This window comes from Carica papaya, chromosome 7, assembly GCF_054855325.1.
Source record: "Carica papaya isolate Zhongbai chromosome 7, ASM5485532v1, whole genome shotgun sequence".
In the NCBI taxonomy this organism is placed as follows: Eukaryota; Viridiplantae; Streptophyta; class Magnoliopsida; order Brassicales; family Caricaceae; genus Carica; species Carica papaya.
Genome location: NC_142315.1, coordinates 15,703,535 through 15,716,317, shown reverse-complemented (window position 1 = coordinate 15,716,317; position 12,783 = coordinate 15,703,535). Strand labels below are relative to the sequence as shown.

At 33.1% G+C, this 12,783-nt stretch overlaps 1 protein-coding gene across 1 annotated transcript; it reads right to left on the bottom strand.

Moving 5' to 3' along the window:
- Positions 1 to 1,338: 1,338 nt before the first annotated feature.
- LOC148252999 (uncharacterized) lies at positions 1,339 to 6,123 on the bottom strand. Its single transcript, XM_088208042.1, has 4 exons — positions 5,984 to 6,123; positions 5,768 to 5,868; positions 1,629 to 1,707; positions 1,339 to 1,534 (listed from the first exon to the last, which is right to left on the bottom strand). Exons 1-4 carry the CDS (start codon positions 5,984 to 5,986, stop codon positions 1,487 to 1,489), a joined length of 231 nt encoding a protein of 76 aa, XP_088064168.1. The 5' UTR covers positions 5,987 to 6,123; the 3' UTR covers positions 1,339 to 1,486.
- Positions 6,124 to 12,783: the final 6,660 nt, after the last annotated feature.

Below are 12,783 nucleotides of genomic sequence, written 5' to 3'. Positions count from 1 at the left end.
AAGCTTAAAAAATTAATGTTACATCTCAAATATATATATACATATATTTTATAAATTTATTTACAGATTTATTTATAAATTTACACTTCCAATAACTTAAAAAAATTAATTTTATCAAAAAATAATGATAATTAATGTAAAATTTACAAATACATATATAATATTAACACCTAAAATATAATATTTCAAATCCCCAGTAATTTAATATAAAATTAATTTTGATTATTTGAAAACAATACCAGTTTTTAATTAAACTAAATATAAATTTACAAGTAAAGTAGAGAAATTAATTTTGGATTTGTTACATTGAACCCCCTCCCGATCTCTCCATACACAGACAGCCAACACAACTTCAGGTAACTGACTTTCCACCTGGTCCCTGTTCCTGCCAAAGTTGATTTCTTTATAAATATTACAGTCATGTTTCTTTCAACCATGTCTAGTTTTAGAGAATGTATATATATATAATCATTTTGAATAGGAAAAAGAGTGCTTCCAAATGGGCCAGATGAATTGGCTTATTTGAAAAAAATAAAAAAAAAATTGCTCTTTAGAAGATTTATCTCATGTTTGATACTGCATGATTTCACTATGTAAGAACTCTAAATCATTTGCTTGAAGTTCATCTTTTTCATCATAAATGATTCACTTGCACTAAAATGATCTGATTCAATAGAGAAATCTCAATTTATTCGGTCTTTCGTTATAATCAAATAAAAAATTCCAAAAATATTTTGCGAGAGCTCAAACTATGCGATTGAATAAATTCTTCTATCTATTTCAGGTTGAAAACTCCTTCCCTTTCTTCAAATTTCAATTCACATTTTTTTATTAAAAAAATATTTGACCACCAATAGACCAATGTCCATTTTGCATCATATAGAAGAAATTTTCTGGTTCGAACCAAAAAAACAATGTCACTTGATCATCATTAAACTAACTGCAATCTTTTTCTATCCATGAAAATCTTACCAAAGCGTCTTCTAATTCTAATACACTAAAATTATACCAGAATCATTCTCAACTAATCCATAACAAGTGATCTCTTTTTGTCTGGGTACAGTTTTAGAGAATATACATATAAACATGTCACTGAGTTAGGTAAATACTGATTTGGAGGTGCTGCCATGCTGGCACATTTCTATCGGATCAAATCCTAATTGTTCAAAATTTGTGACAAAAGCAACTGGTTGATCCCTGAATTGTTCAAAACTAGAAAAGAATTCAATCCGATCTCATTAATCGCATATATTCCTTGGCGACCTTCCTAAGAAAACTAAACAGTAGAATATCATCTAACATCCATGCCACAGTTAAAAAAAATTTTAAGACCAAAAGTAAAAACTCAATGATGTTTATTGGCAAAAAATTATCTTCATCTCAGGATCAACAAAAAAATCTTTTTAGTACTGATGCTAAACTCGATATCTCTATAATAAATAAAATTGATCCCGCTTAGCAAAGTTCCACTACTAAATTTTAGATATCAGACATAAACGCCAGAAGCGAGTAGCAAAAACAAGGATCCAAAACCCTGCACCAGGCATCAAAGATTCAGCAGTTAGTATCGAGATGATAATACCAGTTTGGATCTGCAAATACCAAGAGACAGACAGAAGAGACGATACCAAGAAGACAGAAGCTACTGCTCCAGTGGTCAGCTCCTTGCCAAGGCTGCGGTTTCGCTTAGAAGAGGTTGCTTCATAGCTGCATAAGACTTTTGACAGTTACAAACCAATAACAGTAGATATCAACTGTATTTCAAAAAATAAGTAGAGAACAAAACTACATAAGGAAAAAGATAACACTATCACCCTCCTAAAGTTTAACCACTAGTTCATCTAGATTATACAACAAAATTTAACCAGAATATTCTGCAAGATCTGTCCATATTCTTCAGCCAGATCTGGTAGTTTATCCCCAGAATTGGCAAAATTCAATTCAGTCATGCTAGATCATATGATTTGGGATTATTGGCCATCTTCAACCCAAAGTCTAATGCCATTCTAGTAATATTTCATTAGTGCTGCAGTTTGGAAGGAGTTATTAATTGCAATATTTGATTTCTGAAGGTTGAATCCAATATTATGGGGTAAAATCAACCATTAACAATATAGCCACGCCAGATACAACAGAGTCCCCTCTATCACTGCCTAATTTTATCCATCATAACCATAGTTACAAAATTTTATAAAATTTAAAAAATTAATGAAAAAGAAAGAGAGAAATTATCAAATTCAGTTTCAGAAAAGAGAAAAATGCAAAGTGGCTTCTCTTCCGATAAAGTATCTTGAAGCAAAGTTTCAAAAATCAAAATGCTTGGGATCTAATTTAGCAAATATGGAAAAAATGACTTCTTACATGGAAGAGCACCTATTTATCCAAATGTGGGAGACTCACCAAGAGAAGCACTCTATCAAATTTGCCAATGTTCCACATTTTCCTCTTTCCTATTCCAACTAGGGTAACTGAAAGGCCAGAAGCTATCCAATGTCGCCTTTTTTGGGGCAATTCTGAGGAGAAAATGATGTACCATCTTTTGGCCTGAGATACTGTTAAAAGAATAAACAGGGGGCAAACTCCTAGGACTCCACAAACTTATGAAAACAGTCCTTGGAAAGGGATAAGGGCTAGAGTCAGGTGATGGATCTAGTGCACTTGAGGATTGCAAATGGCCAAATTGAGTTTCTGGCATATGACCATTGGTGCAGAATGCTCCCTTAAAAGTTCATTTCCTGAGGCTCTTCAAGCTAGCCAGAGATAAAGAGGCACCAGTTAGCATGCTTACGACATGGCAAAACCCCTCAAGTCCCTCTTGAATTTTTTGATCTCCCGCAACCTGAATGACTAGGAGATTAATGATTTAATAACCTTAGTGTTTCAGTTGGCTAGAAGTCAGATATTTCCTAGTGCTTCTAATAAGACAGTTTGGTCTCTTTCTAAGAATGGATATTTCTCTATCAAGTCTTTCTACCTCAATCTTCTTACCTAATTGACAGTTGCCTTCAAATTTCCCTGGGGTGGAAACAGACTTGGAGGAACACAGCAGCGCCTTGCATGTGTGTTTTTTCTCTGAGATCCTGGGGTAATTCCTACCTTTTGAAAGTTAAGATGATAAAAAAGAACCATAGTTAACAGTCATCCCCTTTTTCTTCGAGAGAACAAACTCCCTAATCATTTTTTCATAGGTATCCTAATGTTAGAAGTTTATGGGATTCCGCTCTCACTTTTCTCAGCTTTTCTTGGGTGGCCAGCACCTAAGTAGCAGATAAAATTTGGGCACGGAATGGCATTTCTATTGAGAACGAAAGGGAGAATCTTATTTCGCTCATTCCATTGATCACTATGTGAGTTATTTGGCAAGAAAGAAATAATAGAGTTTTTCCCTGGGGTGGAAACAGACTTGGAAGAACACAGCACCATTGCATGGCGTTTTTGGTCTGAGAGGATTCCTGGGGTAATTCCTACCTTTTGAAAGTTAAGATGATAAAAAATAACCACAGTTAACAGTCATCCCCTTTGTCTTCGAGAAAACAAATTCCCTAATCATCTTTTTCATAGGTATCCTAAGGCTGGGATTATGCTCTCACTTTTATCAACTTTTCTTGGGTGGCCGGCACCTAAGTAGCAGATAAAATCTGGGCATGGGATGCGTTTCTATTGAGAACGAGAGGAAGAATCTTATTTCGCTCACTCCATTGATTACTATGTGAGTTATTTGGCAAGAAAGAAATAGTAGAGTTTTTCCATGGGGTGGAAACAGATTTGGAAGAATACAGCATCACCTTGCATCGCATTTTTCGTCTGAGAGGATTCCTGGGGTAATTCCTACCTTTGGAAAGTTAAGATGATAAGAAAGAACCATAGTTCATAGTTAACAGTCATTCCCTTTGTCTTCGAGAGAACAAATTCCCTAATCATCTTTTTCATAGGTATCCTAAGGCTAGAAGTTTATGGGATTCTGCTCTCACTTTTCTCAACTTTTCTTGGGTGGCCAGCACCTAAATAGATAAAATCTGGGCACGGAATGGCATTTCTAATTGAGAACGAGAAAGAATCTTATTTCGCTCATTCCCTCGATCACTTTGTGAGTTATTTGGCAAGAAAGAAATGATAGAGTTTTTAAAGAAAAGTCTTTCTTTTTTTAATGTCAGAGATCATTGGTTCCAAACCTTGAGTTTTTTGGTTAGATGTCATTCCCGTCCTTTCTGGAAGAGATCACAATTTGTATTCTGCTCTTAGTCTTCTGCTTTTCTATAGGAGTGGGACCCACTCGGTGCCCTTCTAATATATTTTCTTTTTTTCTCGAAAAAAGAATTGAACATATTTTAGAAAGATAAATGACAGAATTGTCCTAATAAAAGAAAAGGCCAAGCCCATTACTAAAATTTGTCAAATCCCAAATCAAAGAAAAGGAAAAAAGAAAGAACACAATAGAAAAGAAGTCTATTATGGGAAAAACTTGAGCTGATTTATGTGAAAACCCCAAAACATTGAAATTTAAACAGCCTCTTTTATGAATACAATTTTAAACAGCCTCTTGTAACTTGTATGAAATTAGTATACAATACATATCTATAAATACAAGTTCATCATAGAGGCTTATACAGACAACAATTACAAAGAAAATAGAATGAATTTTAACAATTAGCCTATTTGAAGTCATTATAAATAAGAGAGTAGCTAATATTATTCTTTTTCTTCTTTGTTCTCAAAAAAAATCAAATTTTCTCATCCTTTACCAGCTTTCTCGTGTACAAAGACCATATTCTCTGGACATACCTATCAATCGATCGATAAGCCCAGCACACTACTCTTAAGATATAAAGAATTATAATTTCTGATTAACCCATTCACTGAAGATGTTATGGCAGTTTTATCTTTTAGTTTCTGTGTTGCTACAACATCATTCAAAAATCAAAGCATGTTATTGAGCGTTAAGAGAACAACCCAACCTATATTATTAGCAAATCATATTCATCTGATCTTTTTTCTCTCTCTTTAGGATTATATATTTTAGTTTCATGTTAAGCTTATCTGGTGAATTTTGATGAACATAAAACATTTACCAAATGAAACCATTTCCTCAAAGATAAAACATTTACCAAAGGACTCAAGTAATTAAATGAGAGTCAAACCTTCTTCATCAGAAATATGCATCTCAATGCAAAACGCTAGTTTCAAAGAACTGAACATTCAGAAAGAATATAATACAATTTTATCGACATACGACAAAAATATTATCCTTAATTTGAAAAAAAAAATTGTTACAATATTATCCTTTTGCGATCTCTCATAACTTAAGCGAATCAAAACTTACAAATTACACCGAAACCCCTATTCATCAAGGCCCCACCTCAATAAACATCTATGCTACGAGTCTAGGTCTATTTATCTGAATTTTGGAATCTAAGAACAGATTGGAGAAAATCTAACATACAAATCGAACCCAGATGATAACAATGTTATCCTTTTGCGATCTCCTATACCTTAAGGGAATCGAAACTTACAAACTACATCAAAACCCCTATTCATCAAGGCCCCACCTCATTAGACCAACATCTATGCTAACAGTCTAGATCTATTTATCTGAATTTTTGGAATATAAGAGCAGATTTGAGAAAGTGTAACATACAAATCAAACCCAGATAAAAACAAACAAAAAAACAGAGATAGATCAAGCAACCACAATAAGGTTGAGAAAAGTCGTCAAATTGTTTTGCAGAACAATAAAGAAAAGATGAGTTTGAGGTCAGATCAATCTTACATGAAGAACGAAGCAGTCACAACAAGACCCATCGCGACCATGAACACAGCTAATGTCGGGTACCAAGCATCTGGGACAGGACTAGTGATAGATTTTGGTGCCTACAAAAGAAACAAACTAAACAATCAAAAACAGGATGGAAAGGAAACAGAAAGCGAGCAAGAGCGGGTTAAACCCTAGAAATAGTTCAGAAATTGATATTTTTTCTCCATTTACCATCGCTAAAACGTATCGCTGTCTCCGTCGACTCCTGGTTTTGATCGAGGTGATTGAAGTCACGCGCCCTTATACGTAAAAGAAGCCAGCTCTCACCGGTATATATGGTCTTTGAAACGTGGGTTCTCGACTTCAGTCTTTTTCTAGTTGATAGAAGTTAACATTCTTAATTTAATTGTCATCTATTAAATTTATTAAAAACTAATTTTTTTTTTAATTATTTTGAATATTTATTAAATATTACGTCAGATGAAAGTCAATTCAGACCAGCTTACAAATAAAATTCTCAACAGGTCTGAATTGATATAAAATTAAAAAATAAAAACCAAATCCATAGTTCCTTAAACCTCCAAACTCAAAGCCTTCTTCTCACTGAAGCTTCATCTTCCTAGGCGAGGGCAATCATGCTCACAATGTCCCTTTTGGTTCCTTGCTCATCTTCAACCAGGACAAGTGCAAAATATTCGATGCTTTTGAGAATGCCAAGAAAAAATATCTATCTAAATCTCATTTTTTTGTCATGTAAAAACTGAATTTTTTTTTTTTTTGGGTAAGATTATGTGGAATGCAAGATCAACTCATTTAATTTAAAATTTCACATATAATATTAATATGCAAAAATTTACGTCTCTAATAAATTTTTTTTACATAACCTACAATTAATACAGTGTGAATGGGAACAAAGATAATAGAAAATAAAGAATAGGACTTAAAAAGACACAATAAGTTTCTCTCAATAAATAGATCTAATTCCTGACCTAATGATACGATTGAAGAATCTCCAGATAACACTTACAATTAGCAAAGTTAAGAGTTGTTGGAAAAATTAATCTCTAAAACATACACACTCAACCTAAAGTAAAAATAGAAAATAAAACAATACAAAATTTTACATGATTTGACAGTGTGTCTATATTTACATGCAATACTAATAAGAAAAATATTCAACTATGATCTAAAAGAGAGTACAACACACATATATTAGCAAACCTATATATAGGAAGACTTCTAGAGTTTTTTTATGTTTACAGAATACACATAATATTAATCTCTATGATAATTATAAAAATACCCTCACGATTAAAATTATCAGAATTTAAATCATATCAATAAATAACTTGATATTTTAATGATTGAGAATTGAATGAATTACAACCTAATTCACTGAAGTCAAAAAACAAAATCTTATTGAAACTTTTAATGCAACCTTATTTAAGAAATAATTAAATAATAATAAAGAAACAATCTTTGAATAAATATGAAATTATTCTAACTTGGATGGTTGGAGGACTTTGAATCCAACTTGAATATCATTTTCTTTCTCAGTTTAAACTTGGAATATTTAATTAAATTTAATGTTGAAGAGTCCTACTTAAGATCTTGAAAAACCTCATTCTTGAAGTAGAAATCGGACGTACTCCAAGAAAAAATCTTAGATGAACAATTCGGCTAGGATAGGAACATGCCTAGGCCAAATCTTTCTTGGCTTCCATCTTTTTTAATTAATTATTTTTCTTATTAAAGAAGTGTCTTCTTTGAAGTTAGAATTTTAAACCGTATGAAAGACTTTTTTCTTGCAAATCCAAGTCCTAAAAGGACTTGATGATAAAATTTTGAATGGAAAGATTGGCGGGTGAGGCTAATCCTTCTTGTGTAAAGAATCTCACACAGGCAGGATTGTTTTTCCCTTATATTTTTGGCTACTTCTCCTAATTACTTGAACTCCAAACTGAGTTCTTCTTGGACTCCTCTTCTTTATCATTTGTCATATTCAAATCGAACTTAAAGTCTCTAAGAAACTAAGGAAGAAGTCAGGTGAGGAAAGAATTCCTCAAGGGATGATAAATCCTGCACAGACGGGACTCTCATCTCCCCTTATCACACGACCAAGTGTGGACAACTCTAAGATCAGATAAGGTCATGTGCTTTCATGGTTTATTAGGCCTTTTTTGAATCTTTATGGGCTTCTAAGTTTGATTATTCATTAATTCGATCTTGAGTAAATAAACTGAAGGCTCGTTGAAGTTTCTTGGACCTAGATCTTGTGATTAGGCCTATGGACATCATTATCCTTCTTTTAAGATCTCCAATTCTATCTTTTTGAAAATTATTGGACTGAATTTGTTATTAAGCTTCAAGATCGCAAGTGTTCTTGAGGGGATGGGAGTCCTTCATTCCACGGGCACTAATGACAATCCCGCGAGATTCTTGAAGCTCATGGGTTGCTTATCATTCATTCGAGGTCTCTTCATCGCTACCTTAGCTCACATAATAAGATTTCTTCCTCTCCATCTTCAACATTGTTAGGAAGAAATCACCCCACAAACTGAGTAGACCCAGCAAGCACTGGTGCCCATAATCAGTATATAAAACTACATTTCATACACCCAGTAACCATACTTACTCAAGTGTCTATTAGATATTAAAATCATCATCTATAACAAACTAAATCTCAACCCTCTCTTCTTATCTTCTTCCTTTACCATCTTGTACTCCAATTAATTCATGTATTATTTTAGTTTCTCAGCCTCGAAGTTCGTTTTGTTACTCACTTGGGCAATTTCACCCTTAATTTTATAACCTTTTCTCTAAGAAGGCGAGAAGGTCCTTAAGAAGGGAATTCCCTTATAGTTTTTCAAGTTGTTGATGGTTTTGAATGCGCTTTTAAAGGTTTGTTTGCACTTGTAGTTCATTACAAAGTTGATGACATTTGGAGGGAGGTAGAAAATGGAAGCTCTAATAAGTCAAACATGTCATGTTTGGGGATTTGGGGAATTAGAATTTTGGATTTTTTTAATGCTAGATTGGTTCACATTAGTCCAGAATTTTATTTGTAACTGCTTAGAACCAATTCAAATCCAAATCTTTTAATTACTACATCAGATACTACGTGATATTTGACATAACATTCAACTAACATCTGAACTAATCAAAGAGTGTCACATGCTAAATCTATTTACACGTGACACCTAAGTTAATGATGTTAACTTTTATTAAAATGAATTGACTGAATCAATTTTTTTTTAAAAGTGTTGAAACTAATTTGACAAAAAAAATAAGATAGAGACTAATTTTGAATAAAAATAAACAATACAAGATGCCAAATCATTATTTTAACCTATTATGTTAGTAGATGTTTTATCCCAAATATTATCACTTTTAATTTTGGGGTTTTATGTTTTGATCTTTTGAACTTTCTAACTATCTTCAATTTTTTCCCACTAGATGATGTGATATCAGACACTCGAACAGAAGATGAGTTGTCTCATAAAATTTGTGATGAGCTGGGTTGATAGAAAGTCATATCCAAGTGCCCACAGGGCCCATTACCCGAAGCCGAGCCAAGCAATTTTAGAATCTTTTCAACATTTTGGTACAAGAGTGGGTAAACAACAAACTCACTGTCGAAGCCCAAAAGAAAGCCCATAAAAAAATAGTCTGGTCCGGGAAGTCAAGGGATGGCATGTGCAATGCACATGATGTGCTTCCAGCACGTTTGCACTCCATCGCACGTGCGGGATAGCCCACCCGCACATACGGGTCCATCGCCTGCGTAAGACAGCACGCGAGGTGTGTGGACAACCCATCTCGCACGCCTAGTGGATGCTGGCATGCACACAGGACTTGCGCAACATGCACGCAACAATGTGCATGCATGTAAGAGGCTAGTCTCACGCTTAGCAACCTGCGCGCGTGCAACCCAAGCCCGCGCGACCCACTTAGCCTACCTGCGAGGCCCATAGCTTGGCTCGTGCACCCAACAGCCCACCTATGCATCTGACCTTTCCTAAGTCCTTTTGGATTCCCTTTTCTCACTTTTCCTAAGTCTACCAGGCTTCCTAAACTTTTACAATTATCCCATGTAATTAATATACAAATTTAGAGGAGGATTTGTACTTAAAATTGAAGATTAAAGAAAATAAAGATCTTTAAAGATTTAGAGAGGGAAAAAAATACTATTTTAATATTTATTCTAATTATTTTTTGTATTTAAATTAAGTTTAGGATAATACTCTATTATTTTATTATTTAAGTAATTATTTTATAGTTAAATTAAATCCAAGTAAACATAGAAAATAAAAGTCTATATAAAGGCTTAAGTTCAAGCTTTGTAAATACAATTTTGAGAATTAATAAAATTAAAGTTCTGAGCTTTTCTTCAAATTAGTTTTGTGTTAATTTTTTTTCATCAAGTTCTTCGGAGTTAAAGAGCTTTTTGAAATCTTGTTGAGTTGAGGAGTTGAGATCGACTTATTCGGTAAGTCCATGATATCTTTCTTTTTCCTATTTTTCTTCTCTAGTTCTTGTTTTTATATACCATATTCTTGGTTATAAATGCAATTAAAATGAGAGATTAATTAGGTGATTAAGTTTCTATATTGCATATATTGGGTTGAGGTTCTGGGAGTCAAAACGATCCTTATCATATCCTCCCGCATCACAAGATTATTAATTTTTAACTTTTTTTAATAAAAAAATTACTTGTTATGTTCAAGCTAATTATGTCACTATGTTAAGAAGTATAGGAAAGACAAAAATTGAAAATCATTTACACTTTAGGTATTGCTGAAACTTAATCTATTACGTATGGTGCTTTTACAAGAGTTTGTACATTTGATCTAATTTTTTTATATGGATAGGTATTACCAAAACCAAATTCATTAAGTATAGTATTTTTACAAGAAGTTATATATTTGTTATAATTTTTTTACACGGACAGGTATTGCTAAAACCTAATTCATTAAGTATAGTGTTTTTGTAAGAGCTTGTACATTTGTTATAATTTTCTTTACATGTTATATTCGTTACATATCTTTGAAATTCTGTTTAAAATATTTATGTAATATTCCTGTATGAATTTACAAAATGGTATTACAAAAACGCTCTTAAAAATGATTGTTATTTTATAAAGTTGATTAGAACTTTAAATTCAAGAAATATTTTTGTTTGAAAAAAGTAGATGATATAAAATGGGGCTACAACTTGCACATTTTAGACATATATTAAAGTCTTAACATATGTTATGGTAACTAGAGATGATAACAGGCAGGTTCAAGATGAGTTTTATGAAATTTAAACCCTTCACTATGAAAAACAAACCATACTGCATCGGGTTTATGAGTTGTTTGACCTAAACTCATTGATCATTTTATTATATTATTAATATAATATATTTTATTTATTGATATAAATATAAATGCACTTATAATAATAAAAAATTATACATTGTGGGTTGAGTTCACATGGGTTTGGAAGGACAAACTCAAAACTTTTTCATTTGCCCCTTTTTTGGGCTAACTTGAACACAATTTGACCTAGAAATATGCAAAAATCGTATTGAATTGGATTTAGGCAATACAGATTAAGTGGATTCAGGTGCAGAATGTCAACTCTAACAGTCATTGATCATATTTGGACAACATACATTACAATCTAAATATGCAAATGCTTAATAACATGCATATTTTGAATAACATTGACACGTGAGGGATTTGGAAGGGTTGTAATGTAATGGCCCTGGAAATTAAAAGGAAATGTATAAATTTATTCTAAGTGCGGAAGCGAAATAAAATAGATTATGATTAACATCCCTTACACAATAATCAAAACGAATTAAACGTACGAAAGAATAAACTAACTAAAGGAAATACTATGAATGAATACTATAAGGAAAACTAATAAATTCTTATGCTTCTATTCAGTATTTTCCTGCAAAACGGGCTCGGGAACCAAGTCCTCCTGATCTGAAATAGTTAAGTAAGGAATGAGCTACACTAGCTCAGTAAAGACATCACACTATTTCACTGTCACAGAAATAAAGGTTGGTAGAAAACAAAAACGACCAATGGAGCATAATTTATAACAAACTCATATATCACTAATAAAAACCTTTACTGTCCACTTACCTCAGTGAGATTCATGAAAACGACCCATGAAAACAATAACATCATAAATATCATGAATTCATACATAATCTGTATCATAGTACATGTCATACTTTTGTATTTCAATCATCAAGCAACAAATTTTTCTCTTTTATCAGCCTACTAATATCCACGGGGATCCATAGGGGGTCCCTGCTACACGTGAACTATTCACATTAATAATTTAATTACAGGGCCGTCCTCATGCCCCGTCCGGTATGGGCGCCAAAACACATAAAGTCTCTATACCCCGTCTGATATGAGAGACCACGTTCCCGGTAGGGTTCCCTACGGACCCTATCCGTCCACCATCTCCTCGGATATCTAGTTAGGCTGTCGACATTATCCATTTATCAATTCACATACCTTTTTTCATTTTTCTTAATTTCAATTATCCAATCAAATACAAACATATAAACCAGTAATGGACACCAAGTAAGGCAACACAATATCGGGTTCATAGTAATTCAAACTATAATAAATGAAACCGTGATTCATGCATACGAAACTATAGAATAAACACATCAGACACCATATTGCATTTAAAACTGTAAAATAAATCAAACAACAACTGACCGAAAAATACATTAAATTCGAGCTCCATTAGCAACCTTAATTAATTATACATATCTATTAATTCACAACATACCATTTATTAAGCTTTAATGCTGTAATAGGAAATAGGGTGAGAGGTCCTTACTTGTTTCGGAATCTAAAATCGGGTTCTCACTGCGCCTACGGACAGTCCTTAGATTCCCTGATTTTTTTTTCGGAAACTGAAACACACTTCTGGTACCTGTACATGTCCCCAAAAAATCCCAAATCAGACCCAAGGCTCTTTCAGCCAATTTCGGAATTCTAGCACGGCGGCTCCGC

Bases quoted from the DNA above. Each gene is read 5' to 3' on its own strand.
- LOC148252999 (XM_088208042.1), bottom strand. The intron at 1,708-5,767 runs GTAAGATTGATC...AGTCTTATGCAG, and splicing joins GTGACTGCTTCGTTCTTCAT to CTATGAAGCAACCTCTTCTA. The intron at 1,535-1,628 runs GTATCGTCTCTT...TGCCTGGTGCAG, and splicing joins CAGTAGCTTCTGTCTTCTTG to GGTTTTGGATCCTTGTTTTT.